The 26,145-nt window shown below is 42.3% G+C and overlaps 1 protein-coding gene and 1 long non-coding RNA gene across 5 annotated transcripts in view; one reads left to right on the forward strand and one right to left on the reverse strand.

Annotated features, from left to right (window-relative positions):
• The first annotated feature begins 786 nt into the window (after window positions 1-786).
• The window catches only part of DPY19L4 (dpy-19 like 4), a 61,807-nt gene continuing 36,448 nt past the window's right edge, over window positions 787-26,145 (forward strand). Inside the window, exons 1-8 of one of the 4 annotated variants that reach the window (XM_038579788.1) lie at window positions 787-908; window positions 6,228-6,338; window positions 8,993-9,117; window positions 12,628-12,718; window positions 13,092-13,213; window positions 13,314-13,459; window positions 23,527-23,650; window positions 25,859-25,993. In XM_038579788.1, coding sequence (XP_038435716.1) covers window positions 893-908; window positions 6,228-6,338; window positions 8,993-9,117; window positions 12,628-12,718; window positions 13,092-13,213; window positions 13,314-13,459; window positions 23,527-23,650; window positions 25,859-25,993 — 870 coding nt within the window. In that variant the 5' untranslated portion in view covers window positions 787-892. Of the gene's footprint in view, window positions 909-1,656; window positions 1,782-5,039; window positions 5,059-6,227; window positions 6,339-8,992; window positions 9,118-12,627; window positions 12,719-13,091; window positions 13,214-13,313; window positions 13,460-23,526; window positions 23,651-25,858; window positions 25,994-26,145 lie in introns of those variants that run through there. The other 3 variants (XM_038579787.1, XM_038579789.1, XM_038579790.1) reach the window with 3 other exon arrangements.
• Window positions 24,317-26,145, reverse strand: part of LOC119866746 — a 38,685-nt gene continuing 36,856 nt past the window's right edge. The window contains exon 4 of the long non-coding RNA XR_005381249.1: window positions 24,317-24,981. This is a non-coding gene — a long non-coding RNA (uncharacterized LOC119866746). The remainder of the gene's footprint in view (window positions 24,982-26,145) is intronic.

The raw sequence follows: 26,145 nt of genomic DNA on the forward strand, positions 1-26,145 counted from the left end.
GACCAAGTGGCTCGGAACCCGGGCGCCCGGCTGAGCTCAGCCTGCGGTGCAAGGGCGCGCGGAGGGGTCGGACCTGGGGCAGGAATCCGACGGGTTCTCCGCCTGGCGGGAGCCACACGAGCCGCGGGGGCCGCGGGGATCCCATCTTCCCCTTCCCGGGGGGCGCGGGGCGGGGGGCAGGCGAGGGGCAGGCGGGGAGGCGGGGGCGCAGGGAGGTCAGGGGGTGGGGCGCAAGGCGGGAGGCCGGGAGGGCGGGGCGTCGAGAGGCCGGGGGGCGGGGCCCCGGGCGGGGGCGGGGCGTCGAGAGGCCGGGGGGCGGGGCCCCGGGCGGGGGCGGGGCGCCGGGAGGCCAGGGGCGGGGCGTCGAGAGGCCGGGGGGCGGGGCCCCGGGCGGGGGCGGGGCGTCGAGAGGCCAGGGGGCGGGGCGATGGGCGGGGGCGGGGCGTCGGGAGGCCAGGGGGCGGGGCGATGGGCGGGGGCGGGGCGTCGGGAGGCCAGGGGCAGGGCCCCGGGCGGGGGGCCGAGGGGCGGGGTGGGGGGGCGGGGGTCAGGAGGCCAGAAGGGCGGGGCTCAAGGCGGGAGGCGGAGAGGGCAGGACGCAAGGCGGGGGGGCAGGAGGGCGGGGCGGGGCGGGGCGCGTCGGCCGTGGGCGGTGCCAGCGCGCGTCGGGCCGTCTTCCTGCGCGCGCAGGCCTGGGTGCGCCCGCAATACGCTCCGGGCGTCCTCCGCTCCCGGCTTCCTGGTTCCCGGGCCCGCGGCGGGACGCGGTTGGCGGCGACACCCGGGGGGCGGGTCAGGAAGTGGGGGCGCGGCGGCCGGAGCGGTCCTGGGGCCGCGGAGGGGGTCGGCGGCGCGGGACCCGGAGGGGCAGCCGGGGGCCTCCGCGGAGACGATGGCGGAGGAAGAAGGTGACGGCCCCGGGGTCCCCGCGCCAACCGCCGCCCGAAGTCTCGGGGAGGAGGGGCGGGGGGCCGGGGCGCGGGCTGCGGGCGGGCGGGGGGCGGGGAGGCGACGTGCGGGAGCCCGGCCGGTGCCCCAAGTTCTGTCCGCGGGCGCGGGAAGCAGAGGTGGAGCTTAGAGTTGGGAAGCGGGTCGGAAGAGCCAAAGCTGGGGGGCGGGGAGGGGGATGGAGGGGGATGGAGAGGGACGGGCGGAGGGAGTGCGACGGGGAGGAGGATGGAGAGGAAGACGGGTGCGAGGGGAGGGGGATGGTGGGGATGGGGAGGGAGGCGGCGAGGGGGTGGGGTGCAGGGGAGGGGGATGGAGAGGGGGAGGGGTGCGGGGGGGGTGTTGGAGGGGATGGGGAGGGGGGGCGAGGGGGCGGGGTGCAGGGGAGGGGGATGGAGGGGATGGGAAGGGAGGGGTGCGGGGGGGGGGTGGCTAGCCGGGGAGAGAGCAGCGGCTGCGGGCCGTGCTGGCGCGGGACCCAGGCCCCTCCTGCGGGCGGCCGGCGCAGGTGCGTGCAGGAGCGGGTGGGCCGCCGTCCGCCCCCAGGGCTGTGGGGGTCGCGGTCGGGGTCGGGGTCGGGGCCCGGGCGGGCAGCAGGGAGGCGGGTTCCCGGGGGGCGGGGCGGGGCGGGGGCCGCGGGGTGGAGGGGGTGGGAGGGGCTGGGCGCCGCGGGGGCTGCCGAAGCTGGCCGGGACCCCCAGGGCCGCCGCTAACGAAGTGGGTCTCCTCCGTCGTTACTGTTCTTCAAAGGGAAATGCTGCGTATGAGAGAGAAACGGGGAGCCGGAGGGTCGCACCTGCCCGGGGCCGGTGTTGCGGAGCCTCCGGGGCGAGGTACCGTCCCGCCCGCGCCAGCCTCGGGGGCGGTGCACGTGGCGGCTGCGCGGCCCTTTGGGGCCCGGGCCCGGGGCTGGGCGGTGGGGCGGCCGCCTCGGCCCAGGGTGACCCCGGTCCCGGCTCGAGTCCCGCGTCGGGCTCCCCGCAGGGCCTGCCCCTCCTCCGCCTGGGTCTGCCTCTCTCTGGGTCTCTCGGGAACAAATAGATAAAGTCCTTTAAAAAGAAATTAGTATCCTGGGGGGAAGCCTGCCGTGTACCTTCTCGAGTGCACTTGTGCATGCGACCTCCCTGAGGATGAAGCTAACCTGAACCGGGAGTGCGAGGACCGAATGGCAAGAATCCAGCGGGAGACGATTTTTAAGAAATTGTTCTCTGTTCTCTGGCTCGCCGCCCTGTCCCCCTGCTCACACTGGCTTCGTATCCACCGCCTCTTTCTTGAGTTATCAGAGTACTAACGCTGCTCTAAATTTAGGGACTCTCTACCTAAAAACAACCTCGAAATCAAGGCTATTTGTATTTTGTAAGGACGAATGTGATTCCATTTGTTATCACTGGTTCCGGTAGGTGTGTGTTTGTTTATTCATTTTTTTAAAGATTTTATTTATACTTGAGACAGGCAGAGACCCAGGCAGAGGGAGAAGGAGGCTCCAGGCAGGGACCCCCACGCAGGACTCGATCCCAGGACCCCGGGGTCACGCCCTGGGCTGAAAGCAGATGCTCCACCGCTGAGCCCCCCAGGCGGCCCTGGTTCCTGTAGTTTAAAACATTTCTTTCTTTTTTTAAAAGATTTTGTTTATTTATTCATGAGAGACACAGAGAGAGGCAGAGACACAGGCAGAGGGAGAAGCAGGCTCCACGCAGGGAGCCGGACGCGGGACTGGATCCTGGGTCTCCAGGGTCACGCCCTGGGCCGAAGGCAGCGCTAAGCCACTGAGCCACTGGGGCTGCCCCTAGTTTAAAACATTTCTTGAGGGATCCCTGGGTGGCGCAGCGGTTTGGCTTCTGCCTTTGGCCCAGGGCGTGATCCTGGAGACCCAGGATCGAATCCCACGTTGGGCTCCCGGTGCATGGAGCCTGCTTCTCCCTCTGCCTGCGTCTCTGCCTCTCTCTCTCTCTCTGTGACTATCATAAATAAAAAAAATAAAAATAAAAAAAAATAAATAAAATAAAACATTTCTTGACTTTTTTTTCTGAATAGTTGCAAATCTGTGGAGTAGGTTGATAAGCTACCTTGTATGTTTCCATGAGCACTTTCATGCTTAAGCTAAAGCATGAAAAAAAATTATTACTGTAATACTAAGTCTTTAATAATATACATCATGCGAAATGAGAAATTATTTTAGGAGATTATAGTTACACTCAAATCAATGTGACATGGAACCAATGAAAAAAACCATGCCATTTTGTAAAATTTATTTATGGGACATACAGTGAAAAATGATTTTTGATTGTAAAAATCGCTGATAATCAAAAAGCAAATACATTTTTTTTTAAATTTTTATTTATTTATGATAGTCACCGAGAGAGAGAGAGAGTGAGGCAGAGACACAGGCAGAGGAAGAAGCAGGCTCCATGCACCGGGAGCCCGATGTGGGATTCGATCCCGGGTCTCCAGGATCGCGCCCTGGGCCAAAGGCAGGCGCCAAACAGCTGCGCCACCCAGGGATCCCCAAATACATTTTATATGGAGCAATTAATGGAGTGAGGTTCTGTTAAAATAGAGTTCCATTCAGCAATTTTTAAAAAAAGATTTTATTTATTTATTCATGACACACACAGTGAGGCAGAGACACAGGCAGAGGGAGAAGCAGGCTCCCTGGGGGGAGCCAGATGTGGGACTTGATCTCGGGACCCCAGGGTCCTGCCCTGGGCTAAAGGCAGATGCTCAACCACTGAGCCACCCAGGTCCCCCCATTCAACAATTTTTTAGTTCCATAAACATTTGAGTGCCTACTGTGTTAGGTGCTGGGGATACAGCAGTCAACAATAATGAGTATTTGTATTTTATTTATCATAATAATTCTTGTAATATTTATGGCAAACATGTCTATGTGTTAGGCATTCTGAGTGCTTTACACTTATTTGGCACTCTACAAATTGTTTTCAAAATACGTATTGTATTAAAATTAGAGTAAATGGGGACCTCCTGGGTGGCTAGGTCAGTTGAGTGCCTTCAGCTCAGGTCATGATCTCTGGGTCCTGGGATCAAGCCCTGCACCATGCTCCCGGCTGAACGGGAGCCCACTTCTCTCTCTCCCTTTGCCCCTCCCCATCATCCATATTCTCTCTCTTCCCCTCAGATAAATAAAAAAATCTTTTTAAAAATGAAACTCTGTGGTCTGCTTTACTTGTATCTAGATATTCCCTATATCTTTTTTGCTTATCTTCACATTCACTTGGATGTATTTCATTGTCCCACTATTAACTCTGGGTGAATGATTTTTTAAGAATCTCCTCTGGCAAAAAAATGTCTTCCTTGATGCGGTAGAGGGTCAGGTTGTTCACATTGGTATTTCCTGAAAGAAATGTTAGAGCGCAAAGAAAGAAGTGGCAGCTTTGAGTACAGCAGTATTAACACTTCATTTAGAAATTGCTGTTATGTAGTCTGGATGGACATTTGCAGGCCTATTTGTAGCTCTGCTAACTATCTCATGTGGAGAGCACTAGACCAGAGCCTGAAATAGTGGGTTATTTTTGTGTCTGTGTTATCATTTTCATTTAGTTTGACTTTTTCTTAACAATGCTAAAGATGTAAGAGGGAGAAGAAACTTAAATTCTATCCTAGAGCTTTCCCTATCAGAGTTAATCTAAATCATTCATTGCTTTGGCCTTTGCTGCTTTTCCACCGAGAGATTCCTGGTTTTGCATTTCAATTATGAAGTTATGAGATCAGTATAAAGAAAATTAGGTGAAATCTGGATCTAGTCAGTTTTGTTTCTCGGTGACAGGTAAAAAAAATAAATTTACTTATTTATTTATTACTATTATCTATTTATTTATTTAAAACTATTTACTTAAAAAAAATAAAACTATTTGTTTATTATTTATTTATTTAAAACTAGACTCCATGGCCATGGCCAGCATGTGCCATCCACGTCATTGCAAATGGCAAGATTTCATCCTTTCTGAGATGATTTCATCATCTTTCATTATAGTTGAATAATATTCTACTGTATATATACGCCACGTCTTCTTTATCCATTCATCTGTCAATGGACATCTGGCCTCTTTCCATATTTTGGTTATTGTGGACATTGCTGCTATAATCATTGAGGTGCATGTGCCCCTAAATCCTCATTTTTGTTGGGTGCTTTTAAATTTTGCTTTATCTCACAGCAGAGGAAAATTAAAAAGGCATCATGAAAAAGAAATACAGTAATCTGTATCAATTGACCCAGATTTGTGTGCAAAAATACTGAAAATCTGGGGCCTTTAGGTGGCACAGTCAGTTGAGCGTCCAGTTCTTGGTTTTGTTTTGTGTTGTGATCTCAGGGTCATGGGATGGAGCCCAGTGTTGGGCTCCATGCTAGGTGCGGAAGCCTACTTAAAAAAAGAAAAAGATATCTCTAGGAAGAAAAGTAGTTAGGTTGAATATAGTAAATTTTTGTTTCATTTAGAATTTAGTTTGCTGGTTTGGAGATACTTTCTGCTTTACTTTTTATTTTTTTAAGATTTTATGTATTTATTTGAGAGAGAGTGTGCACGAGCAGGAGTGAGGGACAGACAGGGAGAAGCAGACTCTCTACTGGGAGCCTGATGCGGGACTCTGTCCCAGGATCCCGGGATCATGACCCCAGCCAAAGGAAGATGCTTAACTGACTGAGCACACAGGCACTCCTGGGTTCCATTTTTTATCAGACATAAAAGGGTAGCCTAATACTGGGAAATTTTCTGACGGCCTCCCACATACAGGGATATGCCATTTCTAATACCTAAACTGTGCAATGGTAATATCACAGCACTGTGAAATTCTGCAGAACTGCAAGATTATTTTAAAAATGAAGTATAGTCTTATGATCAATGTATTGTATTATATTTTGAATGATAAAAAAATTGTTAACCCTTGAATGATGAGTGTGATACTCTCAGGAAACTAGAATAATACACTAATATATTAAATAACACCTTGCTCCCCAGTTATTCTGGAAAGGAGTTTACTTATTTTGGAATATTTTGAAAATAACATTATCTCAGGAGAAGAGCTTATTGATTTATCAGTAGAACTCTGAAAGCACAGCTAGAAGACACAGTCTAAATCTTTTTGTAGGAAAAACAGTTTTTCTGTCTAAATGAATGATTTATTCAATTGTGAAAAGTTATCTTTTGTACTAAAAGGTCTCCAGCTGACTTCTGCCTTAGTATAACAAAAGTGGATTCTTTTGGGTTATAGATTAGAAGAACAACTTGATACACATGTTGCAATAACATCTTAAATATTTTAAGGACCAACAGTAGAACTGCGCCAAAGAAAAAAGCTGAAGTCTTCAGAAAATAAGGAATCTGCCAAAGAAGAGAAGATCAGTGACACTCCAATTCCTGAAAAAGCCCCGAAACGTAAGTTAATTTGGAGTTTTTGTGCTATTACAAGAATGGCTTTTTGTATCCTAGGTATTCTATATTAATATATTTTTTTTAATTTAAAAATTCATTTGAGAGAGAGAGACAGAGTACCAGCAGGGGGAGAGGCAGAGGGAGAGGGAGAAGCAGACTCTCCACTGACATGGGCATGTTCCCAGGACCCGGAGATCAGGACCTGAGCTGAAAGCAGACATGTAGCCATCTGAGCCACCCAGGCACCCTTGTTTTATATTAATATTTTAAATGTGTATAACTACTTTGAGATTAATTATATTGTGTTATCAGTCAACTTTCATTGGTTTTGTTGTAGTACAACTCTAAATCTCACAGTTTTACAAAAAACACTTATTTCTGACTAATGTTCCATGTTGTGGCTTCAGGTTGGCTGGTGTAGCTTCATGTGTCATGAAGGAACGCCCCTTACTTGGGATGTTTTCTTGGGCCCGATGAAAAGAGCAGGAGAAGAGGCAGCACTGTCTCTGAAATTTTCTGCTGAACTGGCACTCTGTCACTTGTACTCACATTCTGTTGACCCAAAGTCCTATAATCAATCCAGAGTGAGATGGAGAAGTACACTCTGACTACAGGGAAGCATTGCAAGCCACATGGTAGTGGGCAGAGATGATTAATCCTTTTATAGGAAAGGACAAAATAAGTGGGAATAATAATATAATAGTCTACCACATTCTTTCCTTTTGGTCATAAATATTTACTTTTCTTCCTCAAACAAAATATACTCACTACCTCTCTGACCCCAAGGAAGATACTCAGTCTTACCCAGTCCTGGCAGCAGTCTTGAGGCCCAAGGTCTTCTTATCTCTGTCAGGGCCAGCTGTGATTCATTCTAGTCCAGAGACCAGTGAATTAAAAAGTTAAGTTATGTGCTTTATGTTAGGGGTCCCCAAGACCACTCCCATATTTGATGATTAACTGGAAGGACTTGCAGGTCTCAGAATATTTACAGCTATGATTTATTACAGTGAACAATACAAAACAAAATCAGCAAAGGGAAAAGGCCAGTGGGCTAAAGTCTGTAAGGAAATAGGCATAAGCTTTCCTGATTCTTTTTTTTTTTTTAATATTTTATTTAATCATGAGAGAGAGAGAGGTAAAGACACAGGCGAATGGAGAAGCAGGGAGCCTGATGTGGGACTCAATCCCGGGACTCTAGGATCATGCCCTGGGCCAAGGGCAGGCGCCAACCGCTGAGCCACCCAGGAGTCCCGCTTTCCTGATTCTTTTCCTAATGGAGTCGCACAGGATGCGCTTAACTCTTTCAGCATCAAATTGTAACATTTGTAAAGTTTTGTGTACCAGGGAAACTCAGTAATGACTGCACACAATTGGTTTATTTTTTTTTCCCTTAAGATTTTATTTATTTATTAAGAGAGAGAGAAGAGCATGAGCAAGCACACACAAGCCAGGAGGAGGGGTAGAGGGAGAGGGAGACTCCACGCTGAGCAAGGTGTGTGACGCGGGGCTCAGTCTCAGGATCCTGGGATCATGACCTGAGCTGACAGCCACCCAGGTGCCCCTGCAGTTTTTATTGGCGGCTGGTCATGTCCCCTCTACCTACCACATACCAAAACTAGATTCCCAGAAGGAAAGCAGCAAACATGAACCACATGGTTTGTACATACAGGTCAGGCACAGTAAACTAACTGATGAGAGAATGGTGGGAACCCTCCTGAAATCCAAGTTCCCAGATTCCAACAAAGAGCTTACCTTGCAAGCAGGCTTTTCTCCACAAAGCAGTTGCAGGGCTGCTGTGTTAACTTTTCTGCACAGGCCCCCTCTCCCAGTATACATTGTTGGACAGGGACAGGATAAGCAAAATAAATGCTTCCATTCAGAAAGAGGAAGAGTGAGAGGCATATCAGCCATTGGTCCATAACAGTTTTAAAATCCTACCAGATGGATATGAGGGCTTCTTACTCTGGGGTAGGGATGTTTCTTGATTAAGCCCCAGTTGTTTCCTTGGGAGTAGCTTCCCAGCTCATTGTACTCTGTGGTTCCTGGTTCCACCCTCTGGAGGTCCTTCCTTTTCTATTATCCTACTGAACTATATATGAGCATGGCTTTGTAGAATGTGCCATCCAGATAGTGCAGCGTTCCCTTCTTACAGCCTCCTTCCGCCCACACACACAGTTTTCCCTATTACTAACATTTTGTATTAGGATGGTATTTTTGTTATAGATCATGAACCAATATTAATACACTATTTTTAAATAAGACCCAGACTTTATTTGGATTTGCCTAGCTGCTACCTAATGTTCTTTTTCTATTCCAGGATCCCACTAATGTTCTTTTTCTATTCCAGGATCCCACATTACATTTAGTTGGCATGTCTCCTCAGACTCCTTTTGGGGCTTTCCTTGTTTTCAGTGACCTTGACAGTTCTGAGGAATCCTGGTTAGGTGTATTTAGGATGCTCTTCTATTGGAATATGTTTGCTGTTTTTCTCATTAGACTGGGGTTATAGGTTTTGGGGAGGAAGAATGCAGAGTTAGAATGCCATTTTCCTCACATCATATCAAGGGTACATACTACCTTTTGATTACTTTTTAAAAATAGAAGTGCATAAATATAAATATCATCTACATCTGATTACTTTTAATATGCTTTTTCAGATGTATTATTTCAGCGCTTTGCAAAGATTTTCATTGGCTGTCTTGCAGCAGTTACTAGTGGTATGATGTATGCTCTCTATTTATCAGCATACCATGAACGGAAATTCTGGTTTTCCAACAGGCAGGTAAGAAGAAAGAATTTTGAGCATATGGAAGTTGTTTTAGTATTTAATTTTAATCTAAGTAATGTGTTTTTCAGGGAGCCAAAATACATATTTGTGATAAGTATGACAAGTGCTTTCTTATTTACAGGAATTAGAAAAAATGTTGTAGGAACTATTTTGAGAACACAGTCATAGCATCAACCTTAAAAAATTTAGTACAGTGTATTTCCGGGCTATGTAATAGAAGCTATGAGGATGCTTTCCTTCATGCAACTCCTTTACGTGGGGCTTTTGATGACAGTGAAATGTTACGGAGTTTAGTCACACTTTCAGTAGTTTTGGTTGTTTCTGTTGTTTACATTTCCAAAACAATCTGTAGAAGTTTTGGTAGTAAAATAGTAATTTTTAGATCATGGGATTAGAATGTTTTGGGGGCTTGGAAATTATTAACATGCATGACAGTATTTATTAAGATGTCTCTTCATATTAGTATGTTTAATGTCTGGTTTTAAATCATGTGTATTCCACAGACCCTTAGTCACTCTGGCTACTTATGTAATTCATAATTTAACCTTTGAGTAAATTTGTTCTCTTTTACAATCAGATACATATCTTTCATGCATTGACAAAATCCACAGTGTTACAGGTTGACTCTAAGAGCTTTTTCCTTTTTAGTCCAAACTGTTTGTTTGTTTGTTTGTTTTAAGATCTTATTTATTTTATTCATGAGAGACACAGAGAGAAAGGCAGAGACAGGCAGAGGGAGAAGCAGGCTCCCTGCAGGGAACCCGAGATGGGACTCAATCCCGGGACTTGGGATCACGCCCTGAGCCAAAGGCAGATGCTCAATCAATGAGCCACCCATGTGTTCCTGTTGTTCTTATTTTTGAGCAATAGTCAAGCTGACTGGATGTTTTTAAGCTATCGATTGACCTAATCCTCCCAAAACACCAAAACATTTAGCTGATTAATTACCTTTATTGATCTGACAAAAGCTATAACTATAGCATATCCTATTTCCTTGAAAATGTTATACATATTAACTATTAGGAGTTTTCAATACAGGATGTACAGTAGGATTATCTGATGAGCTTTTAAAAAACAACCTCCCTCTCAGATTTTTACATGGGATGGGGGTGGAGGGGTAATCTAGGATCAGCATTTCAAAAGATGTCTAAGCAAATCTGTTGTGTAGGCAGAATCGAGAACAACCAAGAGTTTGAAAACATCGAAGTCATTTTTATTTTTTTATTTTTTTATTTTTTTATTTTTTTTAAATTTTTATTTATTTATGATAGTCACACAGAGAGAGAGAGAGAGAGAGAGAGAGAGAGGCAGAGACACAGGCAGAGGGAGAAGCAGGCTCCATGCACCAGGAGCCCGACGTGGGATTCGATCCCGGGTCTCCAGGATCGCGCCCTGGGCCAAAGGCAGGCGCCAAACCGCTGCGCCACCCAGGGTTCCCTCGAAGTCATTTTTAAAACACTGTGTATGAGTCAGGAACATTGACTTTACCTGGGAACTTTCTCAGAATTGCAGATTCTCAGGCCCCACTTTAGAAGCAGAATCTAATCAGAGATCTTTTAATAAGATCTCTAGGACTTTCATAAGGACATTAAATTTGAGAAGCATTGATTAACAATTTACATATTTGAAATCTTAGAAAGAAATCTGTTTCCATTCATAAAGAATCATTTAAAGGAAATTTATCAGATTTTTTTGTTAAGGAAATTTATTTAGATTAATAAGCTCTGAAGGAGGAAAAAAAATTCAACAATCAAGTAGATCTGGGAAAGATTTCCTCTTGGAGATTGACAATATATAAGGTATACTGAAACTCCGAAAAGTCTTGCAATAAAGAAACCCATTAATTTTTTTTTTTCTTTTTTTTTTTTTAAGATTTTATTTATTTATTCGTGAGAGACACACAGAGAGGGAGACAGGCAGAGACACAGGCAGAGGGAGAAGCAGGCTCCCTGCAGGAAGCCTGTTGTGGGACTTGATCCCAGGACTCCAGGGTCACGCCCTGAGCCGAAGGCAGGCGCCTAACCACTGAGCTACCCAGGCGTCCCCATTCATTTTCTTTAATGCTGCCTTTGCACAACTTATTTAACCATAGAACTCTTTAGGTAACACCTATTTATATCTTAGGAAATTCTGTTTATCAAACTTAGGAATAAATGCTCTGATATCTTTTGTTTTATATTAATTGATAAATATGCATGAAAATAAAGGAGTTTTGTTTTCAAAGACTATAGATTTATGAAAGCATGGTTTGTCATACAATGCACAAAACTTTTCAGTTCTGTATAGCCCAATATTTTATGATAATATTTTTAAAGATTTATTTATTTATTTATTTTGATAGAGACTATGTGTGTGTGCGCGCACACGTATACACTTGTGGCGGAGGGGCTGAGGGAGAGAATCTCAAGCTGACTCCTCACTCAGCATGGAGCCCAGTGCAGGGCTCAGTCTCACCACCCTGAGATCATGATTTGAGCTGAAATCAAGAGTCGATTACCTGACTAAGCAATGCAGACACCCGTATAGCCCAGTTTTAGGAACTTAAGATTTACTTATATTTCTGGAAGTTCTTTTGAAAAACACTGATTACATATTTGCTACTCTTGAAAAGAGTTAAGGGTTTACAGTTCTGGATATATAGGGAAATAGAAAAAGCAATAGGAAATACTAATTTCTCCTTAAACTTCTCTTTTTATTATAGACTTTAATACCTCAACCATTATTTTTTATTACTTATCTTACTATTCTTGCTGTCCTAAGGGCATTTTTTCTGGTTTTCCTTCTAGATTTTCCTTATACATAATAGGGAAATGACTTATGAGCTGCAATCCATTTTACTTTATTTTTATTTTATTTTATTTATTTTATTTTTATTTTTATTTTTATTTTTATTTTATTTTATTATTTTTTTTATGAGAGACATAGGGAGGCAGAGACACAGGCACGGGGAGAAGCAGGCTCCATCCAGGGAGCCTGATGCGGGACTCGATCCCAGGATCCCAGGGTCATGCCCTGAGTTGAACGCATTCACTCAACCACTGAGCCACCCAGGTGTCCCTAGAATCCATTTTAAACCCTTATGGTTTTTTTCATTTTAAGATTTATTTATTTGAGAAAGAAACATGTAAGCAGGAGGAGGGGCAGAGGGGGAGAGAGAGAGAGAGAGAGAGAGAACAATAGGATTTCAAGCTGACTCTGCTGAGCACAGAGCCCTATGCAGGGCTCAGTCTCATGACCCTGAGATCATGACCCAAGCCAAAATTGAGGTGGATGCTAACTGACTGAGCCACCCAGATGCCCCAAACCTTAGGTGTTTCATTAAAATGACTGCCAGATTATTGAAAATTTAACCTCTGTAATGTGGCCACTAATGACCAAAGGAAAATTCAAACATTTCTTTGAATAAAGGATAAATAAATAGCATTAATTTAGAAGAGGAGAGAGAAAGATTGCATTTGAAATTTAGGATACTGGTATTTAAATAATCATTTCATTTTCTTGTAGGAACTTGAACGAGAAATCACATTTCAAGGTGACAGTGCCATTTATTACTCTTATTATAAAGATATGTTAAAAGCACCCTCATTTGAAAGAGGTATGATAACCACATTTGTATTTTTTTCTTAATTAAACTCTACCCCCAACTTGGGGCTCAAACTCAGGACCCTGAGATCAAGAGTCATATGTTCTACCGACTGAGCCAGCTAGGTACCTCCCATGTTTGTATTTTTAATAACAACGTTTTTCTAAAATACATTGTCCTATATGGGAGCCCTTGAATGTGGAGATTTGTCTTAGAATATAAGCATTATTCTTTCTTATACTTAATAAAAACATTGGAAAAATGCACAGTGTGTTATGTTTTGAGATTTTTCTTAGTAATAATTTAAAATATTTAATGAGCTCTGAATGATATATTTAATATTGTAAAAGCAGAATAATCTAGAGAAAAATTTTTCTGTCTCTAGGTGTTTATGAATTGACACACAATAACAAAACTGTATCTCTGAAGACAATAAATGCAGTGCAGCAAATGTCTCTATATCCAGAACTTATCGCCAGTGTTTTATATCAAGCAACTGGTAGCAATGTATGTTTCTTTTGACTTTAATATTTATTTTTTACATATTTACAAATAACTAAAATTATTCAATGTTGTCCTATTATCTCCTCTCTTTTTTTCTAATTAGGAGATTATTGAGCCAGTATATTTCTATATTGGCATTGTTTTTGGATTGCAAGGAATATATGTTACTGCTTTATTTGTTACAAGTTGGCTTATGAGTGGAACATGGCTAGCAGGGATGCTTACTGTTGCGTGGTTCATTATTAACAGGTAAGAAATGTTTAAGTGAAGTTTTACAGTTTTTTTTTTTTTAAAGATTTTATTTATTTATTTATTCATGAGAGACAGAAACACAGGGAGAGGGAGAAGCAGGCTCCATGCAAGGAGCCCGATGTGGGACTCGATCCCGGGTCTCCAGGATCATGCGCTGAGCTGAAGGCGGTGCTAAGCCACTGAGCCACCAGGCCTGCCCAGTTTTACAGTTTTCTTATGGCTGTGGTATTTGGTTCTAAAAATGCCACCCCTCCAAAAAAAAAATAAAATAAAAATGCCACCTCCCAAGTATTCCACACCCTAATCCCCACCTGTGAATATGATGAGGAATCATTCCTGTGATTGTTTAGTTAAATGGCACAATTGACCTTCAGGTAGGAAGATTACCTGGTGGACCTGATCTAATCAACCAGATGAGTCATTAAAGGTAGAGCTCTTTCTCCGCCTGGTGCAGAAGGGGAGGTCAGAGATATTTGAAGCAGGAGATGGATTGCTGCTCTGTTGCTGGTGTGAAGTGAGGAGGAAATGAATTTTGCCAGTAAGCCTGTATGAGAGGACCGCAAGCCCGGGATGAGAACGGCAGGCCTGGCTGATGTTTTGCTTTTAGCTTAGGGAGGCCCTGAGCAGAGTATTCAGACATACTGGGGTAGGTTTGTAAGCTAATAAATGTATGTTGTTTTAAGCCTATACATTTGTGGTCCTTTGTCATGCGACAACTGAAGGAGAGCCCATCTACCTCATATCTCTTTTTTGTCAGACATAGTAACATTGGCATACATGGATATGCCTTTTCTTTACTCTTTTATTTAATTTAAAATTTTTTAAAGATTTATTTATTTATTTACTTATGATGGTGGGGGGGCTGAGACACAGGAGGAGGGAGAAGCAGGCTCCATGCCGGGAGCCCAACGTGGGATTTGGTCCCGGGACCAGGATCGCGCTCGGGGCCAAAGGCAGGTGCCAAACCGCTGAGCCACCCAGGGATCCCCTACTCTTTTATTTAAAACTGATGACACAATTTCATGAAAAGAAGGAAGAGGCATCAGATACATTACTATCACCACAGATAAGGATTCTGTAATGATCTATCACAGAGTACTTGGAATTAATAAGCTCATCACTTTTGGTAACCAGAGCAGCCTCCGTTCTTTAATTGTGAGTAAAAAAGAGAGTAGGCAATGAGGGCTTCTTTGAAATGGAAGGCTGGTATGAGAGAGAAATATTTTCTTGGCATTGGTCATTGTCAAAAGTTTATTTTTGAAGGATGAATATTCTTTCATTCCTTAACACTTTTCTCCCCTAAAACTTACCATTACCAAATTTTTTTAAACGAAACATTTCTTCTGTTATAACATTGACCTTTGGGGATCCCTGGGTGGCTCAGTGGTTTGGCGCCTGCCTTCGGCCCAGGGCGTGATCCTGGAGTCCTGGGATCAAGTCCCACGTCGGGTTCCCTGCATGGAGCCTGCTTCTCCCTCTGCCTGTGTCTCTGCCTCTGTCTCTCTGTCTCTCTCATGAATAAATAAATAAAATCTTTAAAAGAAAAAAAAAAAAACATTGACCTTTGGCAATTGCCAAATAAAAAATATGATACTTTCAAGTTACTGAGACTCAGCATTAAGGTCTGTGTCTCTTCCTGGGATTTGTCTACACTTAGTCACATGGTGCCAATCATTTGATAAAAGGATTTTTAAAAAATCTTTTTTAGGGGCTCCTGGGTGGCTGAGTCGGTTAAGTCTCTGACTCTTGATTTCAGCTCAAGTCATGATCTCAGGGTCAAAAGATTGAATCCTGCTTTGGCCTCCATTCTTGGTGTGGAGCCTGCCTATGATTCTCTCTCCTCCCCTCTCCCCACTCTGGTCGGATACTCTATTGCACACTCACTCTCTCTAAAAAAAAAAAATCTTAGAAGTTCTCAAGTACAGCTGTTCAGCTTTATGGATAAAGCATATCTATTCTTATTCTTTTAAAAAATTTATTTTGGGAAGGCACCTGGGTGGCTCAGTGGTTGAGCATCTGCCTTCAGCTCAAGTCGTGATCCTGAATCCAGTCCCACATCAGGCTCCCCACGGGGAGCCTGCTTCTCCCTCTGCCTGTGTCTCTGCCTCACTCTGTGTCTCTCATGAATAAATAAAATCTTTTAAAAAATTATTATTATTATTTAAAAAGTTTTAAAGATTTATCTATTTGAGAGGGGGAGAGAGAGAGCATGAGTGGGGGCAGGAGGAACAGATGGAAAGGGAGAAGCAAATTACTGGCTGAGCAGGGAGTCTGACACGACTGGGGCTTGATTCTATGATCCTGGGATCATGACCCAAGCTAAGACAGAGGCTTAACGGACTGAGCCACCCAGGCACCCCTGGTTTTAAGCTCTCTCTTTTTTTTTTTTTTTTAAAGATTTTTTTATTTATTTACTCATGAGAGACACAGAGAGAGAGGCAGAGACACAGGCAGAGGGAGAAACACGCTCCATGCAGGGAGCCCGATGTGGTACTCGATCCCAGGTCCCCAGGATCACACCCTGAGCCAAAGGCAGATGCCCAACCACTGAGCCACCCAGGCGTCCCTTAAGCTCTCTTTTTAAAGCATATTTCTCTACTTTGGGCTTTTCATTGATTCATTAGGGATAGGTCCATTACTATCATTTTTGTTGTTCAAATTGTCACAACTTTGATTAATACAAGTCCTTTCAGGCTGACTGTTGAGTTCTTTTAACACATCTTCATTAATCTTTGAAAGTTTTCTTATTTTCTGGCTCAACAAGATGAGTGGGCTCACCTTATACATTCCCTGCAAGAGATTTGGAATTAGCCACTAATTAGTTCCTTAGAGAATTGATATGGATGCCAGGGGGATAAGATGATTTCTTGTTTAAGTTCCCGTGTACTTTTCTAAAACTCTATTAGGATTCATTGAGTGAATCCTACTGGCTACTACAGATTTAGTAGCCCACTCAAAGTATTTCAGAATTCATAGACTAGAAAGTTTTGCTTTTTTAGAATGAAATATATTTAGTACAAAACTAGCACTGTTTACAATAATGAAAGGATTACTTTCTTAATTATGTGATGTATTATTGCTGCATACCAAGTCACCCTAAAATTTAACAGTTTAAAACAATAAACATTATGTCATAGCTCTGATGGTCAGGAATCCGCAGTGGCCTAACTGGGTCATTCTGGTTCAGCGCCTGTTATTGAGGGTGCAGTCAAGCGTTGCTTAGGGCTGTAATCATCTGAAGACTTGACTCGCCTCAACCACCTACTGCAATCTCATTCATGTGACTTTTACAAGAAGCCTCATCACTGTTTGTCATCACATGAGCCTAGCCATAGAGCTGCATACAACTTGGCTGCTGGCTTTCTCTACAGTGAGTGATCCAAGGGAGTGTGGAGTGAGTGTGCTATAGTGGAGGCCAGATCGATCGATCGATCGATCTATCTATCTATCTATCTATCTATCTATCTATCTATCTTTAAGATTTTATTTAAGAGAGAGGAGGAGCAGGGAGAGGGCAGAGGGAGAGGAAAAAGCAGACTCCTCACTGACTAGGGAGCCAGATGTGAGGCTTGATCCCAGAATTCCGGGATCCCAGCCTGAGTCTAAGGCAGACGCCCAAACGACCAAGCCACCCCAGTGCCTGAAGCCAGATCTCTTTTATAACCTACTACGAGAAACGGTATGACGTTATTCTGCTATATTCTCTTGATCCTGCAGACTAACTCTGGTATGTTGTAGGAAGTAACTACATAGTGTCAATACCTTCCAGACCATCTTGGAGACTGGCTACTATAGGCATTGAACTTTGTTTTTTTAAGTGGGCTTCATGCCCTCCACATGGGGCTCGAACTCAGGACCCTGAGATCAGGACTCACATGCTTGCTTGGGACTTCGGTTATAAAAAGAATTATAGGGATCCCTGGGTGGCGCAGTGGTTTGGCGCCTGCCTTTGGCCCAGGGCGCGATCCTGGAGACCCGGGATCGAATCCCACGTCGGGCTCCCGGTGCATGGAGCCTGCTTCTCCCTCTGCCTATGTCTCTGCCTCTCTCTCTCTCTCTCTCTCTCTGTGACTATCATAAAATAATAAAATAAATAAAAATGATTTAAAAAAATAAATAAAAAGAATTATATGTATTTTATATGGCAAAAAAAGAAAAAAGTTGATTACCTTGTTCCAAGTATGGGGGTAATTTTTTTAAAAGTGGAAGAGGAGTGAATCATAATAGTGGTAGGGGAGGTTAAGGGTTTCCTGGGAAGTTCAGTGGTTGAGCATCTGCCTTGGGCTCATGGTGTGATCCTGGGGTCCTGGGATAGAGTTCCCCCATCGGGCTCCCCACAGGGAGCCTGCTTCTCTCGCTGCCTCTGTCTCTGCCTCTCTGTGTGTGTCTCTCATGAAGAGAGATTTTTTAAAGATTTTTTTAAAGATTTTATTTATTCACGAGAGACACAGGGAGAGAGAGAGAGGCAGAGATACAGGCATAGGGAGAAGCAGGCTCCATGCAGGGAGCACAATGTGGGACTCATCCCGGGTCTCCAGGATCACACCCCAAGCTGAAGGTGGCGCTAAACCGCTGAGCCACCGGAGCTGCCCAATAAATAAAACCTTTTAAAAAATAGAAGTTACATTTAAGAATGACTATAAAACTGAATCATAATTGTAGAGAAATATTTTGTTTTCCTGTTAGCTATTTCTAATTTTTAAATAAGATCAATATTTAATAGAATTGCATTTTAGTTACTCATTTTAAAAATAAATAAATTATCTCATTATTTAAAAAAAAAAAAAAAGTCTAGGATCCCTGGGTGGCTCAGCGGTTTAGTGCTGCCTTCGGCCCAGGGCATGATTCTGGAGATCCAGGATCGAGTCCCACGTCAGGCTTCCTGCATGGAGCCTGCCTCTCCCTCTGCCTGTGTCTCTGCCCACCCCAAACCCCCATGTGTCTTTCATGAATAAATAGATAAAATCTTAAAAAAAAAAAAAAGTTAGTCTTTGGCCCCCAAAAAGTAATTGTACATTGATAATAATAAAGAGGTAAAATGCACATGTCCTAAAGGTACAGCTAACAGAAAATTTAATGGTGACACACCGTCCTGGTTCTGTTATGAACCTGGAATACTCATGAAGGTATAAGCTTTTTCCATTTTAGGTGATAGTTTTTCCCAGGAATTCCAGTTTATTGCAAGGCAGTAATCCAGAAAAGAAAGACAATAATACAAAAAAATTAGAAAACCATTTAAATATAAGACAACAGTTAGGTAAATTGTACTACATCAGTGGAAGGCAATACGCTGCCATTAGAAGTTGTACTGATACTGTGTGTTTTTCAACTTTCACACGTTATACATTGATATGCCAACTGTTTTATGTTATCCAGCTCAGTGTTACTTAAACTTCAGCTCTTTATATTTAAAACTTAATTCTCATGGGTTCTATGTGTTGACTTAAATATTTTGAATTATACTGCTGTGTTTACGTATAAAATAAAACTAAGTTATGCTCTGAATGCTTAAAAGCACTTAGGCTACTATAAAACAAACCAATTTACTAATGAAATAATCAAGGGACACCTGGGTGGCTCAGCAGTTTAGTGCCTGCCGTCAGCCTGGGATGTGATCCTGGGGTCCTAGGATAGAATCCCATGTCAGGATCCCTGCATGGAGCCTGCTTTTCCCTCTGCCTATGTCTCTGCCTCTCTCTCTCTCTGTGTCTCTCATGAATAAATAAAATCTTTAGAAAAAAAAAGAACCAACAAAATAGTTACTGAAAAGATGAATTTAATGTGAAAAATGATATTTTGCTAAAACCAGATTTCTATTATTAGCGTAAATAAGGTACCGTGCCAGCAGGTGTCCCTCAGCAGGTTCTTCTGAGTGTGGCAAACCCACACAGGTGGCTACTGTGAGATGATTCACTTTTCATCATGTTGCTTTCTTCAGTCCACTGTGAAATCTTTTTTTTTTATTACAGTGATCAGGATATCATTTTGTTTTTATTTGGCAGTACATCATTTGGTCTTATAATTATCTCTATTTTTTCCGATTAACTCAAGCCGATTGAAGTAGTCCTATGTTGCCAATTAGATTGTTTCTTTTTTTTTAAATTTATTTATTTAAGAGAGAGAAAGAGAGAGCACATGCAGGGAGAGGGGTAGAGGGAGACGGAGAAGCAGACTTCCTGCAAACATGGAGTCTGACCCCAGGACCATGAACTGAGCCAAAGGCAGATGCTTAACTAACTGAGCCACCCAGGTGTCCACCAACTAGATTTTTTTTTTAAGATTTTATTTATTCATGATAGAGAGGCAGAGACACAGGCAGAGGGAGAAGCAGGCTCCACGCAAGGAGCCCAATGCGGGACTCAATCCCGGGACTCTGGGATCATGCCCTGGGCCAAAGGCAGGTACTCAACCGCTGAGCCACCTGGGCTTCCCACCAACTAGATTGGAAGTGAGCACTGAAATCTTTGGCAATAGTGGATTACAAGATGGTCACCTAGATGATCCCAGTTATGCTTATACTATGATGTGTCTAAAATGAAAACTCTGGGGGTTCCTTGCTGGCTCGGTTGGTAGAGGCTGTGGCTCTTGATCCTTGAGATCATGAGTTCAGGCCCCACATTGGGTGTAGAGATTACTTTGAAAAAAAAAAAGGAAAACTCAAAATCAAACTCAGAGCTTGCTAATCTTTGTGAATATATCTATGAGCCTATGAACCCTAGGTGATTTAAATAGTTATTTTGAACTGCTCGGGGCAGCCCAGGTGGCTCAGTGGTTTAGCACCGCCTTCAGCCTGGGGTGTGATCCTGGAGATCCGAGATCGAGTCCCACGTCAGGCTCCCTGCATGGAGCCTGCTTCTCTCTCTGTCTCTCATGAATGAAAAAGTAAATAAAATCTTTAAAAAAAAATGAACTGCTGGTTTGTGTTGCTGATAGACTCTGCCACTGGGAAGAAAAAATAGGTCTCATTTGATTTTGTCACTTCCTACTGTTAGCCTTCTGTTCTTCACAACCACCAAGCATGGTGAAGGCAAGCAAGAGTAGCTCAGGTGTTCAAGAAGGTAACAATGGGGTGGCCTGTCCAGGTGAAGAGAATAACTGGCAGAGATCTTACTCAGTTTGTGTTGCAATGACTTCCTTCTTCAGTGCATTTTTTTGTTTTTTTAAAGATTTTATTTATTCATGAGAGACACACACAGAGACAGAGAGACAGAGAGAGAGAGGCAGAGACACAGGCAGAGGGAGAAGCAGGCTCCATGCAGGGAGCCTGACGTGGGACTCGATCCTGGGTCTTCAGGATCGCGCCCTGGGCCCAAGGCAGGAGCTAAAACCGCTGAGCCACCAGGCTGCCCTGCAGTGCAGTTTTAAAGATTCATTGCCCTAATCTGTGACTTGGGCAAGGATAGTGAGTGAACCTTCAGAAAGGTGAGTGCTGGGTCCAGCTTCCGATTCTGGGCTGATGGAGTAGCTGGTAGAGTCCTGAATGGAGTACAGATATCTTCTCCTTCCTCCCCCATTTCCTGCCTTATGACCCATGACTTTCTCATTTGTCTTTAGAGAGTTAACTTTTATAATTTTTCAGGGATAATATTACATGAAAATAGCTGGTCTTTAGAATATATGATGTTCAATTAATGGTATTGGAACAATCATCTGGAAAAGAAATCTTATTGCACAGATACTAAAATTCCAAATGGATTAGTATTAAAAGTAAATAGTGAAACAAATGATTACTATACAGAAACATTGGTTCAAGTTTGTTGTTTTTGGTGCAAAAGGCATTTTTTATTAAAGCAGGGTACTTGACCTATGGGCAGAAATAGCTGTCAACATTGGTTCATGTTTAAAAAAATCTTTGTAAAAGATAATATCAAACAATATAAGTATATAACAATAGAAATTGGTTAATTATGATAAATCTATATAATGATGTGTCATGACCATTAAATATTCTTGAAGTGTATTGATACATATGTTATGAAAAAATGCTCATAATATATCGTTAGGTGAAAAGTACTTCATTATGGTATTATATATATATAAGAACAAGATCTAATATTTACTAGGTTGTAGACCTACACACTGCAAAGTTCTTTACAGCTTTTATTTGATATTCATGTACAATCCTTTTTCATATATATGTATTCAAACATATATACATTCTTGGAAGATAAGTTTTCTTGTAATACTTTTTAGGTTTTAATTGAGGTATGACTGACATACAATTTACATATTTAAAATGCACAATTTGATCAATTCAGGCGTTTAGATAAAACTCATGAAACCATCAACAAAATCAATGTAATAAACATATCTATCACCCCTAAAAGTTTCTTTGCGCCCTCCTGGTAATGCTTCCTTCTTTCCTCTTCTTACCCCATACCTCTACCAACTATTGCACTGTACCCAGAAAATCAGTGATCTACTTTCTGTCATTATAAATTAGTTTGCATTTGCTGATATTTTATATAATGGAATCATACAGCACATACTTTTTGTTTTGTTTTTCTTTTTCACTCAGCATAATTATTTGAGGTTCTTGTATGTTGGGCATATCAATAGTTCATTCCGTTTCATTGCTAAGTAGTATCCTATACCATAATTAGATTGAACTAAGTTACATGTAAATATATTAATCACCATTATTTAGAAGAGTTATACAGCAATTTTCATAATTTTTTTTAAAAGATTCTATTCACTTATTCATGAGGGACACAGTGAGAGAGGCAGAGACACAGGCAGAGGGAGAAGCAGGCTCCCCACAGGGAGCCCAATGTGGGACTCAATCCCAGGACTCTAGGATCATAACCTGAGCCAAAGGCAGACAGTCAACTACTTGAGCCACCCAGGTGCCCAATTTTCATAAAATTTTTAAAGCAGCAGCATCTTTGTTTCTGCATGGAAAAAAGTCATGGAGTGTATGTATGAGTTTCAAATTTAACGATTGTTGGAAAGATACTCTTCTTGAGAATATGTGTAGGAGACAAGTTTCTGTCTGTGCAAATTGAGAAATTTAGGAAGAACCTGGAAAGACATTCTGTATTTGTGATTGTGGAAATTTTTTAAGGTTTCTGGATATATCACATGAAGGACTACAGTAATGGTAATTCCAGGTAACCTGCGGATATATTTTTAAAGATTTTGTTTTATTTTATTTTATTTTTTTAATTTTTTTTATTTATTTATGATAGTCACACAGAGAGAGGAAGAGGCAGAGACACAGGCAGAGGGAGAAGCAGGCTCCATGCACCGGGAGCCCGACGTGGGATTCGATCCCGGGTCTCCAGGATCGCGCCCTGGGCCAAAGGCAGGCGCCAAACCACTGCGCCACCCAGGGATCCCCAAAGATTTTATTTATTTATTCATGAAAGACACAGAGAGAGAGGCAGAGACACAGGAAGAGGGAGAAGCAGGCTCCATGTAGGGAGCCCGATGCAGGACTTGATCCCAGGACCCTGGGATCACACCCCTGAGCTGAAGGCAGGTGCTAAACCACTGAGCCACCCAGGCATCCCTAATCTGCTGATTGAAAAGATTATTAAACTAGATATTAGAACATAGGCATTTAATCCCAGTTGCTCTATGACCTTGTTTAAGTCACATCACCTCTCTGAGCTTCATATTTTTTAAGGGAGGATAAGAACCCTGGGTCTGTCAGCCCTGCTAACTATCTAATGCAGATTGTCCTCTAGAGAAGGGTAGCCATCTCTTTAAGGGAAGTGAGAATGGGACCTGAATCCCATGTCCTCTGCAACAAGCTGTGTCCTTTAATATGAGGTGTCTTCTGCTCAGAGTAGGCGTACCTTTTTCAAGTTTTCACAGAGGCCCGTCTATTCACCAAGGAGTATGTAGCAGCACTAAGCCTTCCTGGAAGGGAGGTAAGGGGAGCTGGATGAGATGCTTAATTGGCTCCAAGGTGCTGTATAGACAGTAGTGGTTCCATCTATGCCTACCTCACAGGATTGGTAGAGAAAACAATGAGATGTATGTGTAAGTGCTTTGAAAAGTATAGTGTTACACAAATGTAAAGTCTTGCTATTTTGCTGTTCATTTGTGGTTTACTTTAGGGTAGATACAACAAGAATTGAATACTCCATTCCTTTAAGAGAAAACTGGGCACTACCGTATTTCGCATGCCAAATTGCTGCACTTACAGGCTATTTAAAAAGCAACTTAAATACTTATGGAGAGGTAAGATACAAATTTAATTGTCACAGTTAATATTGATATATTGCAAATGTGGTGTAAAGTTTTAAACTTAATCATATTAACAGTTATATTCAGTGAAGCCTAATTACTACATAATAAAAGATGTATTTAGGTAGTCTGTTATATAACACTGTTAGTCTAGTCTGATAGATGGTAAATTATTTTTAGGAGAAAGGAGATGTTGTGATATTTCAGTGCAGGCACTTGGTAAATATTTAAGAACATATTATTATTTTAAAAAAACATATTATTTTGATAATCTCTCATTTTACCATTTCTTTCCTGTACTAGCTTTTAGTCATTGCAAGTTAAGGAAATACTAGTGAAGCTACAGAGTGACTACAAATGACAGCAGTGTTAACTTTCATGGTAGCACTGCATATTTTCTGTTTTCTGGCAACCACTGCTCTGTTCTCTATCACTGTGATTTTGTAATTTTGAAAGGTTATACAAGTGGAATTATATAGTATGTTATCCTTTATGACGGACTTGTCATTTAGCCTAATACCCTTGACATCCATCTAAGTCGTTGCCTTGTATCAATAGTTTGCTCATTTCATTGCTGAGTAGTATTACAGCAATATGTATATTTTAATTACATATTTAGATCTTATAGTACCAGTCACATCAGGATTATCGAAGCTCAGATCTTTTGTGCAAATATCTGAAGCCATCTAGAGACATCTGTGGTTGATTACTGAAATGCATTTAATGTGTCAAGTAATATGTATAAAATAGTTCACAGTAAAGGCATAGTTGAACATGAAATGTGCAAGGTAAGGGGGTAGATAAGAGTGCACAGAATTTTGAAAATGTTCAGAGAAAGGAGAAACATAGCTAATTGCCCAGATTATGTTTAATATATATTTCTATCTCATTTCACTGCATGTTCTTTAGAGTAGTTTGAGAATAAACCCTTGGAATTAGCAATTTGCTTCATTATATTATAGCTTTTTCCTAGTATCCTTGAAGTAATATCCACGTGTCCAGTAGATTAAATAGGCTGGATCTAGATCTGAGCCTTCATTGATTTCTGGAACTGGTTTCTCTGGGGATGATGGTTTCAGGCCTTATTATTACAGTTCTGGTTGTTCCACGTTAGAAGTTGCCGGAACACTTTTTCTTATAGCTGTGGTGATCAGAAGAGCAGAAGCTTCTATGTTCTATCAGTGCTGAGCTCTTCTGAGCCTTGCAGCTGGTATTCTTCTCTTACATTCTCTTATTCAGGGTGCTGGAAAATCCCTGTATCTGCTGATGGCCTGAGTGAGGTGTTTCTGACTTTGAAATTTATCATTCAGTATAGTCAGCGTAGTCTGAAAAATTAAGTTTTAGAGAGCACACTTGTTATCTTAGGTTTCTTGACTAGACCCTTATTGCACTTCTCCTTTGCTGTTATCAGAGTAAAGTCATTTGAAATCATGGCTGGTGGAGAAATTGGGAACAAAAATGTACTCCCTGGAGGAAGTAGAGGTTGTTCGAAATATGCTTAAGAGCAGTGGATTTGTCAGATTTGGCCTCTTACTAAGGGATCACTTGAGAGCTGACATTTGGAAGGACAGAAATGATTTTAGCCAGGTATTTTTCAGGCAAGGGCAAAAATCCTTGTGTTTAGTACCCTAGCAAGGAAAAGAGAGTTTTATATGGTTGACAGTATACGCACTGGGGAAAGATAAGGGCACACTTTTGCTGAGAAGCAATAAAAAAAGCAATGGACTTTTTTCCATCGACTCCGTAATAGGCTGAGACATAAACAGACTATTTAGATGGAAATTCTTAGAGAAATATGGAGCAACACAGAAATGAAAATATTTTCTAGGGTGAATGGAGTTACTTTCACAATAACAAAAGCCAGTCAGCCAAGTCTAGCAAAAGCTACCATTTTCTTATATTTATTACTTCACCTGAGATGAAAGGAAACTGTACTAAATTTTTTCCCTTTGTCATCCTGAAATTCTCAATATGATGTCAAACTTTGAAGGACAAGTGGTTGATTTCTGTCTGTGTGCTTTATTTAAGATCTTACTGTTTATGTAAGGATTTCATAATTATTTGACTTAAAAACAAAGTTTCTAGAATTATATAGCTTAAAGAAGAACCAGTAACAGAGCTGTAACTTTGAGGTAACAACCTCCTAGATTCTTATATTAATAAAGCTACTGATACTTAGTTTCTTTCTATTGTTTTCCCTAGAGGTTTTGCTACTTGTTGATGAGTGCTTCAACTTACACGTTTATGATGATGTGGGAGTACAGCCACTATCTCTTATTTCTTCAAGCAATATCTCTGTTCTTGCTAGATAGTTTTTCACTGGAGCAGAGCGACAAGGTATTTTGAATTTTGAAATTGTTATTTTTAAATTCAGAGAAGAAATGCCCTTTCAGTGTTGTATCTTAAGATCATTTAGCTTTTAAGCTTTATTTTGAAATGTTTTAATAGGCTTTGACTTCTATTTCTACTCAAAAGATTGCTAAACTCAT

This window comes from Canis lupus, chromosome 29 (genome assembly GCF_011100685.1).
Source record: "Canis lupus familiaris isolate Mischka breed German Shepherd chromosome 29, alternate assembly UU_Cfam_GSD_1.0, whole genome shotgun sequence".
Taxonomy (NCBI): domain Eukaryota; kingdom Metazoa; phylum Chordata; class Mammalia; order Carnivora; family Canidae; genus Canis; species Canis lupus.